At 43.5% G+C, this 22,408-nt stretch overlaps 1 protein-coding gene across 8 annotated transcripts in view; it reads left to right on the top strand.

Moving 5' to 3' along the window:
• Positions 1-22,408, top strand: part of ARID5B (AT-rich interaction domain 5B) — a 119,145-nt gene that overhangs the window by 91,890 nt on the left and 4,847 nt on the right. For 4 of the 8 annotated variants that reach the window (XM_074590218.1, XM_074590221.1, XM_074590217.1 and 1 more), the window contains 3 exons: positions 7,663-7,760; positions 20,203-20,401; positions 21,296-21,394. In XM_074590218.1, coding sequence (XP_074446319.1) covers positions 7,663-7,760; positions 20,203-20,401; positions 21,296-21,394 — 396 coding nt within the window. The remainder of the gene's footprint in view (positions 1-7,662; positions 7,761-20,202; positions 20,402-21,295; positions 21,395-22,408) is intronic. The other 4 variants (XM_074590220.1, XM_074590222.1, XM_074590219.1 and 1 more) reach the window with 1 other exon arrangement.

Below are 22,408 nucleotides of genomic sequence, written 5' to 3'. Positions count from 1 at the left end.
AGTAACTTAAATGAAATAATTGTGCAATCGAACTTTTCCCTGTTAGAAAAAAAAATGTAAAAGCAAACAATCATTTGCTGCATTTTAGGCTAGTTGTACACATTGTGGGTTTATTGGACCGTTTTTGGAAGCAGTCCCAATTAGTTCCAGGTTTGGCAAAATTGTAAACTTGTCATAAAAACTACAAGTGGAAAACATATGTAACTCTTCCCTGTCAAGGAAATTAGTTGGGTCTGTAATTTTTTCCCATGTTGAGAAAGGGCTATTATTGTACGACAAGCCAAGATTGCATAAAAGAAATTTCACTTGGCAACATCCCTGACATCTGTTCATGTCTAATATGGGAAATATATTAAAGGCTTTCAGAAGTAATCAGCATTGTCCATTAAGGAATAGTATGCTGCAGTATCTTCTCTTATTCCAAGTGTAAAAGATCTTTATTAGACAAGGGTCAGTACCACATAAACAGGAAGTTATCAAAGTAATTCAGAAAAGTCTCTGACACTTTTTATCAGCTAACCATATCTGACAAGAGCAGTTTATTTTTAGCTCACAGGAAAATGTGATGGCCACGGATTTTACAGCATGTATTTTGAACCAATAAAATATTAGAGCAACAAACTTAGATTAAAATCTTGAAATGAGAAGAAAGAGCTGCATTAATATGGCACATCGAGATGACATCTGTAATAAAAACCAATTGACATAGGAAGATGTCGTCATTGGAAATATTTTCTTTGCACACAATGATCAGATTAAGTTGTTCAGTTCCTGCCGCAGTTGGATGAAAGAAATTATTTTTGCTTTGTTTATGAAGTAATCTGGGACATATCTGTGCTGTAGAGAAATGACAAGAAGAAATGCACTATCAAGAAACCGAAAGTCGTTTGAACCAAAATATAAAACTCACTGTTTTCCTTCCATACAAGAAAGCATATTGTTCTGTAAATGGGCAGCCCGGGTTGGTTAGCAGGGCTGTGGCTGGGATTTTGCGAAACATGAAATCTAACGTTCTCAACAAAAATATACGCTTGATTTGGCTTCTGTCGTTCTTCTATCTTTCATTAATCAGCACATACCATGCTTATGTACAGGGGTGTGCGTAGGTGTGCTCACGGGTATATATGAATGAATAGCTACCATAGATAGATCGTTACTGCGATTATGAGCCAACAGTAATTGCCGTGAGTTGTAAAGTACAATGAAAATGAGGGATGAAATCTTGAACTTGATCCAGAGCGCACGGGAAGGCAGGGAGGGAGGTGGAAGGGAGAGTGGCGTGTTCAGAGTGCTCAGGGAGGCGGGCGAGTTTCACAGCGACGTTTCAGCTCTGCTTGGAGGGACCGAGGATGGAAGCAGGGATGCCCAAGTGGTGACCTGCTGGAGAGAGACAAGTTTCAGTACCAGAATGAGAGGGGTGGGCTTAGAGATGCTGGGGAAGGTGAACCTCTGTGCCTGGGGCAGAGCGGGAATAGGATGGTGCGTTTGTGAACACAAAGCCAGAGAGCCAGGTCTACCAATGTAGCAGAAACACGAGAGGATCAGAGGAGAAGGATCACATACGTGAGAATGTCATCTAGGGTAGCATCAGTCCACCCTTGTCTCAAAGCTCCTGTCGTTTTCTCAGTGACAGATGCTCTCTGTTGTTCAGGGGCATTTGTCACCTTTGGTGAAAATGTACCATAGAGACACAGAACATGTACCAGTGTTCTTCACAGAGAATAAGCTAAGCAATTTCTTGCTGTCCAGTAAATGGCAAGGCAAGCATAGCTCACACCCTCTGACATACCCGGGAAGCCCAGCTTTGGTTTGAGGGCGACTCTGGCTGAAGTGATGGGCCTGATCCTGGTTTTATGGATGAGTGGTGTCTGCGCTCTCTGCAGAAGAGCTGAAGTTGGGAGGACCATTGTGGTGCACTTTTAAGTTGTACATGGAGCATGAGGTTTCCTGACCTCATTCTCTTCTGTTAACAGTCTTACCTTCAACATGGATCTGCTTTTGCTCTACATTCCCTGAATGTTAATCCAGTAGCTGTTGCAATACTTTGACCTGTGCACACCCTGGTTTTTATTATTTTATGGACAGTTGATATTCATTGAGTTTGCCAAGCTGCACTTGTTTGTATATATTTGATCATGGTGAGCATTGCTGAGAGGCTTCTGTGTTTGATTCGTGTTTCATTTTTCAGCAAGGCAGTGGATGGCAGGGGTGACATGGACCTCAGCATCACTTCCAGAATCTTAGGCAGGTGGACAGATGTAGAAATTTTGTGTGAGTGCTGTAGTTCAATAATAACCAGAATCCACTGCTCACACGCACAGTGCCAATATCTGTTAATGATGAGAAGTCATGTGTAGAGCAAAGGCTTTCTCGAACCTACCCTGATTAATACATATTTGTCTATATGGACCTTTCCGCCTGACTTGAACAAGTCATTTGTCCATTATAAGCTCTTCATCACCTTTTACTTGTTTTAAAATTTCACAAGTTTCTGGTTTGTGCATTGAGATAGAAATGGGTCTTTTCTCTTGGAAGTATTGGAAAGAAAATACTTAAGGGCAGGTATTTGGCTTGTGGCAAATATCACATGTCACATGGCATGTGACAGCCATTTTATGAACAGGAAACAAATAGAAGATTGGTTAAAATCACATATGGGAACTTAGACTGGTCAGATCATAAGTGTAGAAACCTTCCCAGTTAAAGCAATTGCAAACTTTGTGTTTGGCAGAATAATGATATTCAGCCCATTTTCAGTTCCATCCCCTGCCCTGTCCACTTTGTTCATGTATAGGTGCTTCCATGGGGCTTTAAAAACATCTGTGAGAAACAAGCGGGGATTGTGTACGGTGTTTTCCAGCTTTGGCCCAGATTCACAGGACAGCACAAGACCTCTGAGTCCAGTCCTGTCGGTTAAGGATATAAAAGTGAATGAAAACAGCCAGGGACTGGATTTGAGATGCAGAGAACAACTTTCTTGGCCATCTGCCCGACTTTCCTTTATTGTTGTGTATCAGGGGCCGGAATGCATCCAGTGAGGCTTGACAGAGAGTATTACCTGTACATACGGGATATAAATACGGGATATCTAGTAGTGTCAAGTCATGATTATGTGTCATATGTCATATTTAAGGGCTCTCTAGTTAGAGTACTTGTGAGAGTCATTTCTCATCCGCCCATTATCTGTTTGATTACTAATTCTTAGTTAGTTGTCATCTATAGCTGTGTAATAGCACACTCCCATGTACTTCTTGTTGGACATAATACAGGCTTAATAAAAATAGCAACCCATACAAACTGGTTTAAGTCCTTAACAGATGAAGCTGTCTCTTTGGAATTGGCGGGATCGTGTTTCTCTTAAACAAAGATACATGAAATGAGCATCTTTGTTACTAATAATAGGAGAGTGCATTGGAAAGCACTCTCTATAGCAGACCTTCACAGTATGAATGATTTAAAATGTCCCCAAATCCCTGGATGAAATACAAAACAATGTCATGTTCTAGGGAGCTCAGCTGCAGTGGCATTTCACAGCCATTGCCCGGAATTGTCTCAGTCACCCTAAGTCAAGTGAGTAAAAGGTGCAGGTATGCATAGATGGGGAACTTCCAGGACTTACCTCAAGAGTTGCCCTTGGCAAGTAGTGAAGTGGCATTTTTCCTTTTGAGCCGACCCAAAAGGAGTGCCCTGGCGTGTTTGCAGAAGGCTGTGGTGCTGCATGGACCCTACCTGGAGATGTCTTAGAAAGATAAACTGTAAAAAGGAAATGAGGTGGAGCTTAACCTTTGGTGTGTAGCGGCTTAAATTTTGTCAAAGGTCGGTGGGATCCCATTTAGCTGCTGCCTGCTGGAAGCAACAATAAAGGGCTTTAGTTTTTAAAAATTAATGATTGACACGTACAGCAGTCCTGCATCTGGGAAGGCCCGAAGAAACTGATATACCAGTGGAATGCAAAGCTACCTGGGTTTGTTTCATACAGAGCTAATACCCAGAGCTCTTTTTTGAAGAGCATTGTGAACATCACATACCATGACGAGAAAATCCCCCTTTAGATTTGCAGCAGGAAATAAGCAAGAAGCCTTTTCATGAGGAAGGGAGCTGGGATTGCAGTGCAGAAGATCTTAAGATTTCTCAACGTGGAAGACACCATTAAAAGCATGTGTATAAACAGTTCTCTAATAGATAAGGTCACTGCTTTTATTTGGTTGTTCTTGAGTACCAGTCACTGCCTAATACTGTGCTCATAGGAATTAGGTCTGCTCTCAGGTCCCTGGGCAGACCAGACTCTTGCTTTAACTCCAAATTCTGCTGATGGGGAAAGACATGGAGGTTTTCAAAGCTCCTGGCCTCCAGTGGACCCAGCTCTAGGATTGTGAAGCTATAGGTTGGAACTAATTGTAGGAGGGGTCTGCAAACCAGAAGACTACTTTAAAACTGAAGCCAGCATCGGAATGGGAAGCTGTCAGAGATGAGACTGGCCAGTGCAATTGCCTTGGTTAATGGGCGAGCATGGAGCATCCTGCACTTTTAGAAATGTGGCGGGCACTGGGAGGGATGTATATACTGGTAGGAGTAGGGAAAAACTAAAGCAGCAAAGATTCTTTGTTGTCTGTATGTTATCTACAGGAGCGAGTCAATTTACATCAGGAAACTGAAGCTGAATTAATCAAAAGAGTGAAATGAAAGTGCTCAGGACATTTGTTAAAGCTTTTGCAGAATCTTAGTTGTCTTATGCCACTGTAGCTCCATGCCCTTAAAAAAAACCAGCACTTTGCTCCTGAATGTTTATGGGAAATTCCCTACCCAGGCAGCTGAAATATTTTACCATTTTCATACCTTTTGTTAGCTGCTTTTTTGTTCCTCGTGCCCCGGTCATGAACATATTACTAACCGGGAGCACATACGAGCCCTTTCGGAGTTAAAAGCAGCCGAGGCAGGCATTTTTGGTAGGAACAGCAACCATAAGCAAAGCATTGCCAAGCACTGCCCTTTCCTGGCTCCTCAGGAAGTCCCCAGTCACTGGGGTGGCTGGGAGGGACTTGCATGAGAAAAGAAAGCGGTCCCCAATTTGGATGTGGCCAGTGTGAGCATCCAGCATGAGCAGCGTGGCCCCACATGACGACTGAGAAGTTTCCACAGTGCAGCATTTTGTTCAGATTGCTTAAGGATGTCATGTATCAGTTACTTTAGTCCTTTGAAGTTTATTAAGTGTAAAAACTAAACTTCTCAGAGCAGGGGAAAACTCAACCCTGGGCTTTGTTAGACTAACAATCATTTCAGGGAATGTCAAATTTAAACTTAGCCCAGGACATGGGAGCACACAACTCTGCTGATTGGCAAGGAGTTCTGGTCCGCTGCAGAGGTAGAATCGCATAAAGCTGGGCAAATGTTTGGTAAATACTATTATTCTAAACAGCCTAGAGGAGAGGGACACCAACAATTATTTCAAAGGGATTCCTTTTTCCCCTCAAATATGGTTGTGTTTACTGATGTTACAGCTTGCGTATCCACTCTTGAGTCAGCTCATAGTTAATAAGACTTGGGCTCTAAGGTTACCATTTTCCTTTAAAAAATGGAGACCATGCTTCTTAGTCACATCGGGATGTTTAAAAAGGGGACTTGCAGTAGTCTTCTTGCTGACTAATCCTTTGCTTTCGTTTATAGCTTCTGCACAGCATCACTGTACTTAGCCAAAGCATGAGGTCCTGGCCCACAGCCTTTGCAAACCAGCCAGGCTGAGCTTGCCAGAGGGCCAGAGCACAGACCCCAGATTGGCTTTGTGCATCTTTGTTCCCCTAGTCTGTGAGGCTGCCAGAGACTTGATTTAATATACAGCCATTTGCAGCAGTCCTCAAGGGATTTGTGGTTTTTGGGAGCTACCAGAAGGCAAGGACTGTCTGGCCATGCCAAAGTCCTTTGCCTGTCCTGAGGTCTGGTGGAATAGGTGTGGGAGGCTGGACCAGAGGTAGCTTCCCATCCAGACATTCCTCCACAGCAGGGCACTTGGTCCAACTCTTCTTTCAACTTTCAGGTTGCAGGAGGAGCATCCATTCATATTCGCAGGAGGTGGTGTTCTTTATGGCTCATTAGGACTCCAGTTCTTCAACACCTTTAGTATAATAATAGCTAGAAGTGCGGGTAGCCTGGGGAAAAGACAGCATAGGAACTTACATAAAATAGACTTAAAATGAACCTTTCCTCACATTGGTGTTTGATTTTTATTTAAAAAATGCGTTTGTGCAGAATTGATCCCTGAATTGCAGTCTCTCGCTTCTGCCTGTGGTCTTTGGGTTGGTTACAGAAGACAGAAAATAAAATTAGTGAATGCAGTCAGTCTATTTTGCTTTAAATGAGTTTTAAGATAGGATACTTCCCCTTTTTTTTCAAGTATTTACAGGTGCAAAATATGTACAGGTACTAAAAGTGAGTTGGAGGTGCTGATTTTTTTCTAAGGAGAACAGTACAAACAATGAACTTGAAGAAATTGTAATATTATCAAATGACGAGTCTCCAGCCATGCTTTTGGCTTCCGAGAATGATTTCTGCAAAGGAAGGATTTTTCCTTTTATATTGAGTGAAAAAGAAACACCTCTTACCCCGTAATATTTAATGATGGTAGCTATCTCTTCTGTTTAGATGAAAATTACAGGCCTCAGATTGCAAGTTGTAATATTTGTTTTCTTCTGATTGCTGCTTTTAACTCCTCAATAAACGCCATTGACTGCTCTGTGGGTAACTCCGAAGAAGCCTCCGGGGCTGAATATATTAAAATCCACAGCATTCCACAGAAAATGACAAAATTCTCCCCAAGTTGCCCCCACAATTTTCCACTGGCCTTCTTTATGAGCTGCAGGCAAAAGAGGGTGTTCTGTTGTGCTTGTCCTATTCCTGGTTTTCTTCCTGTTTTAAATATAGCAGAATATATGAAATAATGAAGTGGTATTCAGAAACAATTCTTTTGCCAGGTCTTCCATCTGTTATTCTGTATAATCCTAATTTCTGTACAGAAAAACCAGAACCATGGTATGCAACTCAATATGTTACAAGATGTTTATTTTCATCAGCGCGGTCCAATAAAGTACATAGCTCAAATATTAACATCGGAGTATGTTAAGATTTCATTACTATTTGATCTATATATTTTACTGACATAAATGGATAAAAATAAACAGCTTGTAACGTATAGAGTTACGGACTATGCTTTTGTGGATTTACAGAATTCTGTGGTGGATTTGGGTTTTGCAGCAGATTTATTTTCTCTAATTCAGTTAAAATAACTATGTAATCATTATTTGTGCTGAGTATGGTTTGAGCTTCATTTTTGTAATTCACCGTGGGATTTGTCTGCATAACTTCAGATGGTTAATGACCCTTTATTGATTGAGATTCTCTTTGTGAGGCCGTATTGCTTGTGACTTGATAATGAATCAGTCAGATCACTCCATTTTAGAGAGGAGGAAAACAGACGTAGTGTTAACTTAAAAAAAAAAAAAAAACAACCACCCAAAGCTCTGTGCATTCTATATATTCTGTAGGAGCTTTTATAGTGCTTGTAGTACATGCTGTTCTGAAAGTGTCACACATGCATTTGTTGTTGTGAACTCAAAACACTGTAGAATCTGTAAAGATGCAAGATTAAATTTTCCATTGCCATTTTTACAGATAACAGCCCGTCGACAATGGAAACATATTTATGATGAATTAGGTGGTAACCCTGGAAGCACAAGTGCTGCTACATGTACTCGCAGACATTATGAAAGGTAAGATAACAAATCTGAAATGCTTGTTTAATAATGAAAAAATTAATTTGGAGAGCCTTCAAAGCGTTTTATAAAGAATTAGAGAAAGAGAGGGAGAGAGGCTTCTTAAAGATATAGAAAATATTCCCCCAACAGTTTAGTCTATTGTAATTTAAACCAGAATGTATGTCTCCAGTGACTAACGAAATAAAACAAGCATCTGATTTTTCTTTGGTACATATCTTAATTTTTACAACAGCTTTCCGGTTAAAGAAGCTGAAAAATTGAGCAAAAGATACTCAAGGAAAAATAAGAAACGACAGCTAATTGATGCAAACACTTGTCTTCTGTCATTTTTTAGGAATACCAATTAAGCAATTGTGGTTGTGATCAAAATAATGGGGTGGCCCACAATGCAGGGTGCTGTTAGTCTTGTAGGTCATGCAGAGCATTGCATTCCTCTTCTTCATTGCATTCCTTCCCTCCTCCCTGCCTGCAAGCTGCTGCCAAACACTCTTTCTCTGCAGCCATTGTTGCTGGTCAGAACTGTTGATTTCTTATTCTTCCCATGTAGATAATAACTTCCAGGGCTTGTGAAGCCAGCACACATTGAATAAAATGCTGGAGCTGGAATGTTGTTTTGGTTTGGTATGGTTTTTAGAAACAACTCTCTTTTTTTTTTTCTTATTTTTTCTTTTTCTTTCCTTTTTTTTCCTTTTTTTCCTTTTTTTCTTTTTCTCCCTTAGACAAGCAAATGTTAATAAAAGCTCTGCAGTTTCAGGCTCAGATAAGGGAAGTCGAGTCTCTTGTTCCTGGGCATAAACAAGTTGCTTTGCTGGGGTCAGGAAGAGATTGTATTTGCCCGTGCACAGAGCAGCACAGCAGAGCTGTGCTCAGTGGGCAATTTTTCACCTTCTTTTAGTACCTTACGTGTTGGCCGCTCCAAGGGAGATGCTGCCTTACTCATGGAGGGGGAGGCTGATCGCCCTCATTTACAGGAGACATCTCCAACGTAAAGGACTTGGGTGCATGAAGAAGTTGCATGTAATGCCACTATAAAAGTTCGAGTTGGAAGCTTTCTGGAGATCGAGCCAAGCAGCAGAGCAAATTGAGCGAGTTGCTGCGCACGTCAGAAGGGGCTTTTCCCTGCCTTTGCGTTGTGGACGAATGTTATAGGTTGTTTTAACTGACTCATCAGATTGTGGGTATTGGGCTCTTCCCCTCCGTCATTACAGCCGTGACAGCCTCAGGGCTTCTTCTTGCACCCACACCAGCTGATGGGTTTCAAACTGGCAGTCTGGGTCTTCCCTCACCAGATGTGCTTTGTAGGATGTTTATTTGACAGAGGAGACCCAGGCGCAGGTGAGAGTTGGGTCTCTGTGGGCTTAGGTTGCACCGGCAGCAAGCATGGCTGGGTTCTGCGTTCAAATCCCAGAGTCACCGAGCGAGCGTGTCCCTTGTAGTTGTGGGAAAAGAAACAAGCCATTCACAAGTACTCCATGAATCCTGTTTCTCTCTTCTGCTTTCATGCTAGTGGTTTAGTTTTTAACAGGCAAAACCCTTGAATTGACCTCCGATGCAGCGAGGATGCAATTCTCTGTTGTGTGCATCTGTGTGACTTACTCAGCAGTTACTACTCAGTATGCTACGACGTGCCAAAGCCCATTGTGCTCACTAGAAAACCTGAGCAGACTCGTGATGCCTTCAAGATCAAAAAGCCTTTCCAGGCTACCCCAAAAGCATTTCTGCTTGCCTTGAGCCAGTCTGAGGAAAAAGACTTTTAGTTTATGATTAGGTTGGTCTTAGCACACCCAAGAGCTCAAAGCTGGGTTCTTGGATGCCAGTCTTGTGTGTGGTTCTGGGTTAGGTCTCATATGAGGCAGCACCTATTTTCCAGGTCTCTGGCAGGCTGTCAAAAGATGGCACTTGGAGAAAACATCTTGTAGGATTTTTAGGTTAGCCCTGAGCTTACCTGAAATACACTTTACCAAATCTGGTCTGAAAAACCAACACGTGTATAAAAAAAACCTCCTCAGTGACTGGTCCAATCTCTAGATTTTTAGTGTTAGAGACTTTCCTTTTTCCTTTTTTTTTTTCCACCACAGGAAAGCTGTATTAAGCCTCAGACTTGGAAAAAAGTAAATGAAATGGTCATGGTTTGTTTCAGCTAGTAATTCTAACTACAGCACCTGTAAATGTAATGCTCATTTATAGCCAAAGTGCTCAGATGACATTTAATCTAAAACTAGAACTGCAGTGCAGAAATACACATTCGTGATTCAGGACACACATACATTTTCTAACTTGAAGGTGAGCTGTAAAGCTAAACTGGAAATTGAATTAAGCTGGGAAGTAAATGCTGAATAAACCTCGTGATTTCTCCTTTCTGAATCCCACTGGCCTTTCCTTGCTTACTGGGGGCAGAACAGGCAGTTCCCTGACTTCGGTGATCCTGCCGCTGTCTAAATTAGCCTTGCCATTCATCTCTACAACTAGATCTCAAGGGCATCGGTGTTGTGGTAACTAGCTTTCTTCCAAGATGACAGAGAAGCTACTAGCTGTTTGCACCGGCTTTAACGTACTGAGACTGCTTAGGTGACCTCTGAGTGACTCCCTTAGGATGCTGAGGAGTGGGATGGCACGTAGGTCCCATTCAGGTACTGCATCCCACCTTCCTGCCCTCTCCGAGTTCTCCTCTGCAAGGTGGAGTTTCACCCCCAACTTCAAAGGGCAAAAAGGAAAGAAAAACAAAAAGAAAAAACCAAAACCCAACAACAACGACGAAAAGCCAAGAAACGGAGAGGGCAAAATTGCCTCTCTGTCTAGCAAATCCTGTGCAGAAATGTTGCTTTTCTCGCGAGGTGCTTATAACCTCTAAAAAAGCCAGCACGTTGCTGCAGCCCTGTGGTACCAAGGTCGGCAAACGCTGAAACAAAGCCAGATTTAAAGGCTGTGGGGAATGCTTTGCTCCCCTCCCCACACCCCCCTGTTTGGAGCAGGGGCGGTGGTGGTTGCTGCTGCTGCGCTATAGGTAGGCAGAGTCCTTCGGTCGGGGCGGTGTTTGCTTTGTTTCCCTGGTAAAAAGGAAAGAAGGATTTTGTGTGCGTTACCAACTGATTCATTTTTCATGTAGTACGGTTTGTGTTTCCAGTAACTGGTTTCATTTTAAAACAAGGCGAGGCTGCCAGTGTTTCAGTAAGTGTTATTTGTATATTAGTTAGACAACTTTTGTTTTATTAATGAGTATAATAATGAAAGTGCAGGTTGCTGAGTAGAAGCAATGGGTGTTTTTATTTAAAGCGTAGCAGGCACCGTATAGTGCCAATGAATGCGTTATTGTCACTGTAGGCATGGCTGGTCTGAACCTGCCTCTGATTGGGTTATTCCAAATAGGCCCAAGCACTTCATAAAAATGTCTTTGTCAGCCTAGTTTTCCTTCCAAACCTATTCATCTCTGTCAGTTTTTAATATTAGTACCAGGCTCTTGGCTATAGTCCATTAGTACTGTACTTAATTGCTCATGTTACAGATGATTACCAATATAAAAAGCATTAATGTTTTCCCATCGTGGGGCTGTTGCTTTGTGCGCAACTCGGACCGTGCGGAGTTGTTGTTGTTCTGGTCGTTACTTTCTTCGTTTGTGCTCCTTTAACGCACTTTACCTTGCATGATCGCAGAAAGCTAGAGGCGCGTGTGGTTGGTGTTAGCTGATTCAGCCTGAACCTTTCCTGTGAAACTCTTAGAGCCCTTGTCAGCACCCTACATCTCTCTCTCTTATCAAGAAACCCTCAGAAACGGCTACTTTTCTGCGAAGCACTCTTCCCCATGCTGCCTTCCCCTAATAATGCAGATGTGGTTTTCACATGCAGGGTTTGAGGTTTCTTTCGCTTTTACACAAAACACATGATCGGCAGCTTTAATTTTCCGGCATGAACGATAGGCTGTGTTTCTGCAGTGCTGCTGATGTTGTTGTTAGGGATTTTTCATAAATATTACACCACCACCATCCCCTCCCCCCCAAAAAAGCCCAAACCAAAAAAACCCAACCTACTATTTTGCGAGGTATATAAAGTTCCCAATAAAACCCATTGAACAAAACAAAAATACAAGCGATTGCCTGTTGAGGCCTTTTTCTGCCTCCAAGTCTGGATGTGATTCATCTTGATTTCCTCCAAAGCAAGCCTCATGCAGGAGCTACGCACAAACACACACGGGACGGGGAATTGTGGTGTGCAACGGCGTCAAGTAACACTCCTCGGCTGCTTTGATGGACAGACGTGTCATTGTGTGAAGGTGTCGTGGCTGGCAGCTGGACGGTCCCATAGAGCAGTAGCCCTCCTGGCCTCTTCGGGTGCTTTGGGGAGCCTGGCTCCCTTGGGATCTCCAGCAGGGATGGACGTGGAGTATCCCACAGGTCGTGTCCTGCTCTTCAACAGAGTCTCATCCCAGCCCTCATGAGTCACTAGCACCTTGAAAACCAGGCCATCCTGGTCAAACCCAGCTGGAGAGGGGTTTATTGGGCTTCATGCTCTCATCAGATTCAGGCAGCCGAGTGGGAAAGTGTTCTGCAGGGCCACAACCACCCAGGACTTCATGAGGAGCAGATAGGTGAGATGGGTTGCCAGAGTGGGTTGTGGTTCTTCACAATCCGGTAGGGTGGCTGTGCCCACACTTTGGACACAGACCTGCAGAGGGTTTTATTCTGGCCGTGAGTGTGACCCCTGGGCGCTTGCAGAGCACCCTGCACATCTGTCCCTTACCGGGGGACTGAACCCCAGGAGATGCAATGTCTTGCACAGTTGGGAGCCCGGTCTGCCATTTTTCTGTCAAAATCGCTCACATAAATACTATATATTATCAGAAACGCAAGGCAGGTCAAAATAAGCCCCTTACATGGTTTCCCTTTAACAGCCGTAAAGTCTCTCTACCCTAAGGATATTGTGGAGTAATTCAATATGCAAGAGCGCCCCGCGTTCCATGCAAATGCTGTTTGGTTTTGTTAAAGCGTTTGGATAACTTTGGTAACGTGTAAGGATTTCAGTGGAGTTTTGTTGGAAATAGCAGCCAGTCTTTTACAGGAAACAAAAAATAGGAGGCTAGTATAGCATCTACATGAAAATGCTTATGGTTATCTTTTAATACACATTGTAATTAATAGAAGGTTTTGATTTACGCTGTTAAGTGTGAAAACATCCTCAGGCAAAAATTAATCAAATGTTATGTCATGCTGCAAACTACAGCTAGCTCTTTGTTTGACCCAAAAAAACTTGCCAAGCAGCAGTTTTTCTCGGCGTACTAACTTGGTTGTTTTGTTTTTGTCTTCACCCCGCTTTCCTGCCCCCCTCCCACTTCAGCTAGTCCCAGACTCCCAGAAAACCTCGCAAGTTGCAAATTGTCTCAATAGTTTTCCATCAAGCACGAATTTAAGCATGAAGATAGATGAGGTGTCTCAATTCTCTCTTTCTTTTCCTGGGTTTTTGGTTTGCCTTTTTTTTTTTTCTTTTTGATAAATAACAAGAGGTTTCTACTTATGATTTTCTGCCCTCGGGGCTTTATCATTAAGATTAAATAACTGTACTCTCAAGCATACCACTGAACAAACATCTTTTCAATTATGTGAGTAACAGATGCTTTAACAAAGGAACTATTGAAAATTCAGAAAGCTTCCCCCCTCCCCAAAATTTAAAAAGTATCAGATGACAGAGGAATGTAATTGTTTACCATTAAAACAGATCCTTAGCTGTCCATTCAAAACATCTGAGAACACAATTTTTTTATTTTTTTTTTCCCAAAAAAATTTCTGGGTTTTCAGCCTCAGAGACTTACTGGCCAGCACTGGAGTCAGCAAGGGCCGTCCTTGGGTGCAAGCGTGCTGGACAGTCGGGCACTGCCTTCCAGCATGCGGAAACAGATGATCTCTCTCCTTGAGGGGAATTGTTTTCCCAGCCACATCCTTATTTCCACCCAGGAGTTTCTCCCAGCAGAACTGGGGGATGCCGTCTGCTCCCGGTGCTCCCGGGTGGCTTGTCACCCAGGGAGAGGGGGATTCCCAGGCGTCCCCTGCCGCACACATGTGCGTCGACGCTTTCCGGGTGCTGAGGCCATGCGGTGTCCCCAGTGCACTTGGGGTCTTGGCACTCCCCGTGGCTGAGCTGGGTGCTCGGGGTTGGTCAACATCAGGCAGAGCGTGTCTCGTATGGTAACCTCATTTCTTGACAGCCAGGAGCAGGGACAGGCTCTACACAAGGGGAGAAGCCCCTTTTCCTTGCTGGGACCCGAGCTGCCCCAGGAGGGTGCTGCGTGGTGGGAGATGGGCTGTTCTCCTTTGCAGGAGCAGCACCAGGGATGGAGAGTAAGATCCTTCCCCTCAGATTCCCCAGGTCCGCTGGGCATCGCCAGCTTGTACTTCACCGCAGGACTTGGCTAACATGGAGGGGGTTGGCCCTAGTTTGTTCAACTTTCTGCAATGGAGATGTGGCTCAGAGCTCCCAGGGAGCTCTGCTCCTGCTCCCGGCAGGATTTTGGAGTCTCTCCTGGGGACCCGCACCCCAGAGGGCAATGCAAAATGGCATCTGTAAGCTTGTCCTGAGCATAGGCACCAAGCGTTGCAGGGACCATATGGACCTACCGAACAAAATACATGTCTGCCTTTAGAAATGGTGACTGTGGCACAAACAGAGGCTTGTAGCAATTTTGGTAGTCACCTCTGGAAGCTGGTCTGTCCCCGTCACCCTTCCTTTGAGTCTTTCCCATGCAGTAAATCTGCACTGAAGGCAAAAGACCGGGGTTGTTCATCTCCCCATGCTGAGCCATAGGATCAAGAGTGCCTGAGCTTCCCTTGCCGGGCTGTGCAGCTAAATCAACAGCTGTGTTTGTAATGTCACTAATTTCCAGTTTACTTAAAACAAAGTGTCTTTGAATTCTCTTGCAGCAGCGCAGTTCCTACCTTTCAGCAGTGAGCCATTCTCATTACCCACCAGCACTCCCAGTGGGCTGTGAGGAAAGTTGTTGATGAAAAGGATGAAAGAGCCATTTCTTTAAGGAAGGAAAGTTCTTTGGGAAGAAAATTGAACTCAAACATATTTTGTCTTTGCTGATAAAATACATGCCAGTTTTGTACTTCAGACAAATGCAAATAAACCTATTGCTATTGTGTTCTGCACAAAAGCGCGCAAGGCTTGCTTTGTAACCCCTGGATTGTACAACGTGGTCTGGGGAAATCAGGCTTGAGGAACACACTGCTTGAGTTCCTCAATGTATTTTATATTCCCATTTTGCGAAACAGGCTGACACCCTAGCGTTTGGGTTATTCCTCTCCCTCCTTCTCCGCTGGGAATCTGTCGCTGGTGCCCAGGAGAGCTGGCCGCCTGCTCCTGGCCATCCCACCAGCTGATTGCTGTTGAAGATGGCTTGTTTCCCGTGCTTACGCTGGCAGCATTGCTCCAAGATTTATCCCTTTTGAAGAGCATCAGGGTAAAAAATACAAGACTTCTCTTGGGATCAGGGCTTGGGCATTCCTGCCGGTCCCTTAAAACAACTGAATGTTTTGCCACTGTGTTTCCAGGGAACAAGAATCGGGTTTCCTCTCACTGAGGTTATCGACAGGGCCCCTTTGCTGGAGCCTCCCCGAGCCACCCCAGCTGCAGGGGATGCGGGTGGCTCTGCCCGGCTGCTGTGGGGACCTGTTGAAGCGGGTGGTTACCCAGTTGAACCAGGCAGCCAGACCGGCCATCTGGTCCCCGAGCCCTGGTGGCGCCTTCAGAGGAAGGAGCAAGAGCCACTGCGGCATAATGGGCCCAGGAGGGAAGTGTTTTCCAAACTCCTACCAGTAAAGAGATTTATTGCCTGTCCCTTTTCAGTGTTTTCGAAACTCTAAGAGCTTAATGTTCTCATGATTTACATTAGCATCTAATCCTTGCATAATCCCACTAATCCCTTGGCCCCAAGATATCCATTGGCAGTGAGTTCCACGGGTTAACCGGTTGCTGTATTCATTCAGTGGAGCAGATTTAAATCTTTTTTCATTCCTGTTGCAATCAACCTCCTTAACCTTCTGGCTAAGCATGGGAATGGGGCAGCATCTCCCAAGGAATGGGCTTTGGTATTTTAAGCCCTTCCAAGATTATTCTTGTGGCTCAGAGGCTCCATTGCGCACTAGTTTGTGTTGGGCTTGGAGCCCTTGAGAAAGCAAGATGATGTCAACGGGAGACGTGCTGGAATATTTTATTCTGCCAGAAAGAAAACAAAAATAAACACTGAAGCAAGCGATATAAAAAATATTGTAGGGGTTGTGCCGAACTGCCTCCTTCACGCTGTGTGTCCTGGGCATATGGTTCCTCCCCGGCCCGAGAGCCCCGTCATATCCATACACAGTGGGGAGAATTAAAGAGGAAACTGGCAGCCTTAACATTTAATTTCCTTCCTCTTTCTGGGCCGGTCAGATCCTTTGCATTATTGTAACTACTTTTTTTATCATGTCTATAAATAGATGTGCTCTCATGTGTCCTGTGAAGCAGAGTCGGGCCAAAAAAGTCATTCATTCCGCATAATCAATACATGAAAATGTAGCGGTTACTGGCTCAGATGAGATCTTGTATTGTTAGTTCTGTAGCTGGGAAAAAAAATGTTGACTAATAAAGATTAAGGGCTTTTTTTTCTTTTTATGAAATGCTAATGATGAAGACATGTTTGATATACTGTGAAATACATTTCTCTAATGTGAAGTTTCTGCTTTTTGTTGGGAACGAGATTCAGTCCCTGGAGGATTTTAGAATTTGTAAATATAAAATTATCTGCTTCAGTGTTTTTTAAAAAAAGGTTGGCAGAAAGCCAGATTACTTACATTACTGTAATAGATTTGCTGACCTCTGACATCTGCTGCAGAGAAGTACATTGAATTTTTCATAATATCAGATGATGCAGATCTAAAAACTCGGTACACTCTGCGCCATTATTTAATTCAGGACTTAGTAAAGCAAAATCTTTTTTTGAGTAGCAGTTTATACGTGATTAAACTTAATATTGCCGATCGTAATAAATCAGGATTAGTATAGTACTGATTTGTTAATCTAACTTGTATTGATTTTAAGTTGTCTTTATTTAAAAAAAAAAAAAAAAAAAGACTGGCTTTTCACAGTGACTGAATTTAATAAGAAGCCCTGTGATAGCAAAGACTCCCCTACTGTTTCTGCTCTTGGCTGGAAAATGTTATTCTTGTATTATTCCAGGAAAGAAAAAAAAAAAAAAAACCTCATGCTGCTAAAAATCTGCTGCCTGTGGAATGATTTTTTTAATACACTAGTGCTTACATATTCTATTTATGTTAATTGACTTATAAATAATACATTTTATTAATCTTAATATTGGAATCTTGATCATGATAAAGATCCTTTTATTTGGTCTGCTCGCAGGCTTTGCAAGTAAATATTCTTTAGACCACAAAATATTCCCCCCCTTTTCTTTTTTTTTTATGAGTACTTTGATACTTTCCCCCCCTGCCATGAAATACAGCCACAGCTGAAAGCGACTGAAGACGTGGTCGTTATTTCCAAAGTGCAAGACATTCGAGGTATCCAGCTGCGATTTTTTGGACGTCGCCTTTACCTCTCCTTGCACAAAGATTGATTAAATCTTACCTGCGCTGCAAATATTTGACGAAAAACCCATAAATCTCATGTTGGTTTCAGACATGTCACATTCTGCTAAACTATTTGGCTAACAGCAGATCGCATTCTTCCTGTGTTGGGCAATATTGACCTTAAATTGGCTAAGCCAGCTGCTTTCATGGCATGTGAGCCGGCTGCTTACATGTTCCGAGAGCTGTATTAGCTTTATTACTCCTGCGCTATAAAAACTTCTAATAATCAAATGATAAGATCATATCCTGTGGGTAATTGTGTTGTACCCTGACAGGATAACTGAAAAAACATTCAGTGAAAATTGCAACCGACGGAAATCTCTACGTGAAGCGGCGATTGTTGGCGATGCTCGACTGGGTCCCGCGTTCCTGCCCAGCTCCTCTCCCCCTTGGCGGTGGGGGGGGGACAGCAGGCTGCCGGCCCTCCTTTCAAACCAGGAGGGGAAAATCCTAGAACAAGCCATCCCTGTGTTTGGATTCGGTTTTTACCTTAGTCATGCCGCCTCCCCGATACGCAAAACATTTAATTCCAGATTTCCTGCCGCTGGCTCCGGGCCTTTGACCGGCGATGTGAAATGTATTTTTACTGCTGTCGGCCTGCCAACTGCTGAGCTCAGTGAAAAATAACTAAAACGAAAACCCTGTACTCCCACGTGAACCCTTAAGATCAGAAAAGGAAATTTAAGCCACGGTTGCTAATTAGCACCAAAGCTAATGAGTTCTGGTGAGGTGCGGCAGGAGGAGGAGGAGTTTGCGTCCCGCGTTACCCTACAAGGCTCGGTGGAGAGCACACGAGCGGTGATTAATGGTGTTGGCCCGGGCCTTGCTCCCGTCCCGGACATAGCCACGGGCTTCATCGCCCGGCATCGTTCAGGGAAAGCCCCACTCGTGAGCCGGGAGCATCTCCCTCTCCCGTGGGGCGCGGGACAGCCTAGGAAACCTTCACGGATGGAAGATGTAGATTTTTAACGGGCGACCCGTTCCCATGGAAACAAAACAAAAGTCAAACACTCCCCTCGCCGCGCTAACGATTATTGTAATAAAATGGGTTTTTATTAAGAGCGATTCTAAATATTTAACACATGGCAGAGCGGCCTCGGCGTTGCCCTGCGTGAAACCCAACCTTGCCTCCAGTGAAGTCCGAAGCGCTTTGTGCAGCGTGGGGAGGAATTCGGTGTTTTCACCAATATTTGCGCTCCGCAAATGAAATGTAGCCGCCTCAAGTATGAACAAGATTATTTTTTTCTTATTCTGCTTAGTTATGCTTTTTATTATATAAACATTAACTGTAATATTACAGTGGGAAGCAGGTATTTGGCAACTACGTATTATTTTGCTAAGTTTGCATAGAGGGAGCAGTTTCCAGTTTTAGCAGCTGTAACATGTTTAAACTCAGTTTGTAATGGGATCTGAAGATGAATATTCCCTGTGGGCTCTGCTTAGCTTCATTACTGGAGCCCTGCCAAATTCAGGGCTAGAAAGTATTATTCACGCCTCTTTGCACATACCATGTCAGAGCATGCTCAGTTAATGAATTTTGCTTCTAATACAGCATAAATTAGGTTTATATTTTAACATAATTTATGTTGTATTTTATTAAAATGTAAAATATTATGATCACGAGCAATCTAATTTCTGCTCTCTTAAGCCCAAACTGTGTTTGAACATCTAAGTATGTAAATCAAAATTGCATGCTTAGAAACTGATTCTAGGATAACAAACGAATATCTGAACCAAAGAGGTTTCTGCCTTGGAGTCTTAGATTAAAGATAATTAAGGATTCCTGGTATTTGAACAGATTTATGTTGTTTATAAGCAAAGTACATTTTCTTCATAGAGTCAACTTGTCTCTTTTTTTTTTAAAACAAATTACGTTTGCCGTATTAAAGTTCATATTTTTAAAGTCTGAGTCTTGTATTAATCCCACAGTGAGTCATTAATCATACCAAATGCATTATAAAAACTTTAATCACTGAAGTTGAAACCGAGATTGTAATGCAATCCATCCCTTTTAATTATATCAGTTATTTTTCCTTTCAGATCAAGAATTGCAAAGGGGAAACAGATAGATTAAAACTCAGTGTGTTTGATGCTTTCGGGGGAGGATATTCTTTTTGTTTGTGTTTCTTCCCTGCTTTTTAAAAGCCATTTTGCGCACTTTGCGGAGGAGAGCGAAGAATTCCTTCGCTCTTAACTCTTTTCCTCTCTCCTTCTGCCTTAAAAAAAGAGTCGGTGGCGGAGGTGGGGAGCGTGGTGCGGGTCACCGTGTGGGTGCGTGGCATGGGGGGGCTGGTCACAGGGTGCCGGGTGCTGCGCCCAGCGCTGCGGGTTGCCCGCAGCCCCCCTCTCCCCTCTCTGCCGGGCTCCTGGCACTCGCCCTTACGCGCAGGTGAACCACCAGCCTGGAAATTGCGTGGCTGTTATCAGGTTGGCTGTGGCTTTGGAGGTGTTTTCCTGGGGTTTTGCTTTTAATGGTAGGGAGGGAAAATAAAAATAAACGGTGGATTATTGTGTTTTTTTTTAAATCAGTCTAAAATGTAGTGGCTCGTATCCTCATCTGGTACAAATTGGGGTAGCCGCATAAACCACTGCAGTGTTACTGACAGCTGATCCACACCAACTCAACTCCACTGAATTTACGCCACATGAAAATCTTGCCAAATAAATTGATTTATCATACTTGGATTTCTAGATATAGAGTTTACACTGTTGCTTTTACGGCATGGAAGAAAATGGATTTATTAAGTAAACCGCTCGTAGTAGATACAGTTTGTTCTTTGCTAGAATGGCAAAATCTGATCAATTATTTGTTCCTTAATCCCCTAGATTAATCCTGCCGTATGAAAGATTTATTAAAGGAGAGGAAGATAAGCCACTGCCTCCAGTGAAACCTCGAAAACAGGATAACAGTTCCCAGGAGGGTGAAGCGAAAACAAAAGTGTCTGGAACAAAACGCGTCAAAAATGAAAACCAAAAGAGCAAGAAGGAAAAAGATAATGCACAGAAACCCCAAGATGCATCTGAGGTTGGTTGCTTTCCTGCTTTTCAACTTTTCAATTAAAAATGCACAGCTTTAATCATGGGAAATCCAATGATAAAATACATAATTTAAATGGGAGGATTCCAACCAGTTGGCCTTTGAGTTTGCTCGGCAATGGAAATGCAGTTGTTGTGGCGCTGTCTGTGTAGGGATTTAGCTGGGCTACAAGCAGCAAGCAGTTAGCTCCGCGTTGCGTAGCGGTGATGGCAGAAGACCAAGCGCACTGGATGTAACAAGTACCATTTCTGCTCATTGTATTACACAGTGGTCACCACTAAAAAATCAGCAGCTGCCAAAAGGAAACCACACAAGTACCACAGCTATTTCCTAATCTAAGTATAGGGTGCGGGAACCTCTAATACTGTTGATAATACTGTGGTAACTGTTGGACACAGCTGATTTTTATAATGGTAACCTCTGGATCAGCCTTTCCATGCTCACAGATGTATGCATGCCTTTCAAAAACCAGATAACTCCCCAGGATTTTTATGGTGTTATACTAAATTTCTCTTCGCATTAAAAGGTCAGATTTTGAGGGAAATGCCTTCCAAACCCTGACTGAGACTTCCCTCTCCCATGGCGCAGACGGTTTTCAGCTGAGATGTGTTCCTACTCTGTCACCTGCTTCACATGGGCAGGCCCCGGGTTCCCTGTAGAGCTGCGTTACCTGCAGGACGGCCCTTGTGGAACAGATTTTATGTTCGCAGCCCAAAGCAAGATAGATCAGTAGAATTCATATTTGTCTGCAAGTAGGAGTAAATTTCGTTAAGTGATAAAAATTCAATGGGGTTTTTTGCTCTTAAAGCAAAAGCACTTAAGCACTTTCTTTTGCACATCCCGCGCACTCTCTCCTGTGCCCTGCTTGCGCCCGGCGTGAAGGAGGCGGTGAAGCTCCTCACACACAACCCCTACACAAGACGTTGCTTTTCCTGTCTCAGTCTGCCAGATCACAGCAGCCTCCGAGGCGTTGCAGTGAAAGTAAGTATTTAAAGAATGTCGAAACACATGATGTGCCCGGCAGACTACGGCTGCTCCTTTGACTTCATTGCCGTCTGGCAGGTACATAAGTCCTGTTTCTAAACCAGTTTGGAAATTGGTATTGAGTCAGCTACCAACAATCCTCCTAATCATTGTTTAAAAAAAAACAATGCAGGACCAGTAAACATGGATGCCTCTGAGACTTTGTGTACCCAGTTTTGAGAACAGAAAATATTGATTTTCATGTCCCACTCCCTCTTTTTGAAGTTGTGCTTACAAGGACGATTTCATCTGCCATCCAAACCAGAGTTTGTGTTTCAAATTGCCTTGATCAACAGTGCCTTTAACATCTAATGTAAGAGCACTCCACAGAGGGGGAGATTTTCTTGTTTTCTCTCGCACTGTAATTTTAAAGCAGGGAACCCTGTTGGGGGAAAACCCCTCCGCTTCTGGTGAAAAATATGTAGAGAGGAGGGTGCGCACAAACCTGCGTCAGTCACTGGAAGGTTGCAACACAAATTTCCCAAAGCAAGGAGATGCAAAGTGAAGGCTTGTGCTCCCGTCCCCTGTCGTTCCTTCGTGCCTGGTTGTCTGTTGAGGGGTCTTGGATCAGCAAGATCCATTACACACTATCCGTACTGCCACTGCTATAAGCACAACATAACAAGCCTGCAACAGAGCGCCAGCCTTAACTTTGAATTTCCTTGCTTTTGTTGTTCCCTATCTCAAACTTCCTGCTGCTTAAACTGCAGTTATTTTTGTGTGGTGTGCAGGAAGAGTTCTTAAGCTGCGCTTATCGGAAATGTAGGGAGCCTAGACGAGACAATAAAAATGTACAATTATGGCAGTTTCCCATTGTAAAATGGTACCTTTTATAGCCGAGTTAATGTCTCCTCCCTGACTGGGAGGGAAGACGTGTCCTGCCCCTGTTTAATCAGGGTGGGCGATGGAGGACCGCAGCCTTCATGCAGGTCACCGTACAGGTCGGTGGTCACACGAAGCTCGAGCAGTGAA

Source organism: Larus michahellis, chromosome 6 (assembly GCF_964199755.1).
Source record: "Larus michahellis chromosome 6, bLarMic1.1, whole genome shotgun sequence".
In the NCBI taxonomy this organism is placed as follows: domain Eukaryota; kingdom Metazoa; phylum Chordata; class Aves; order Charadriiformes; family Laridae; genus Larus; species Larus michahellis.
This window is presented reverse-complemented; position numbering and strand designations above follow the sequence as displayed.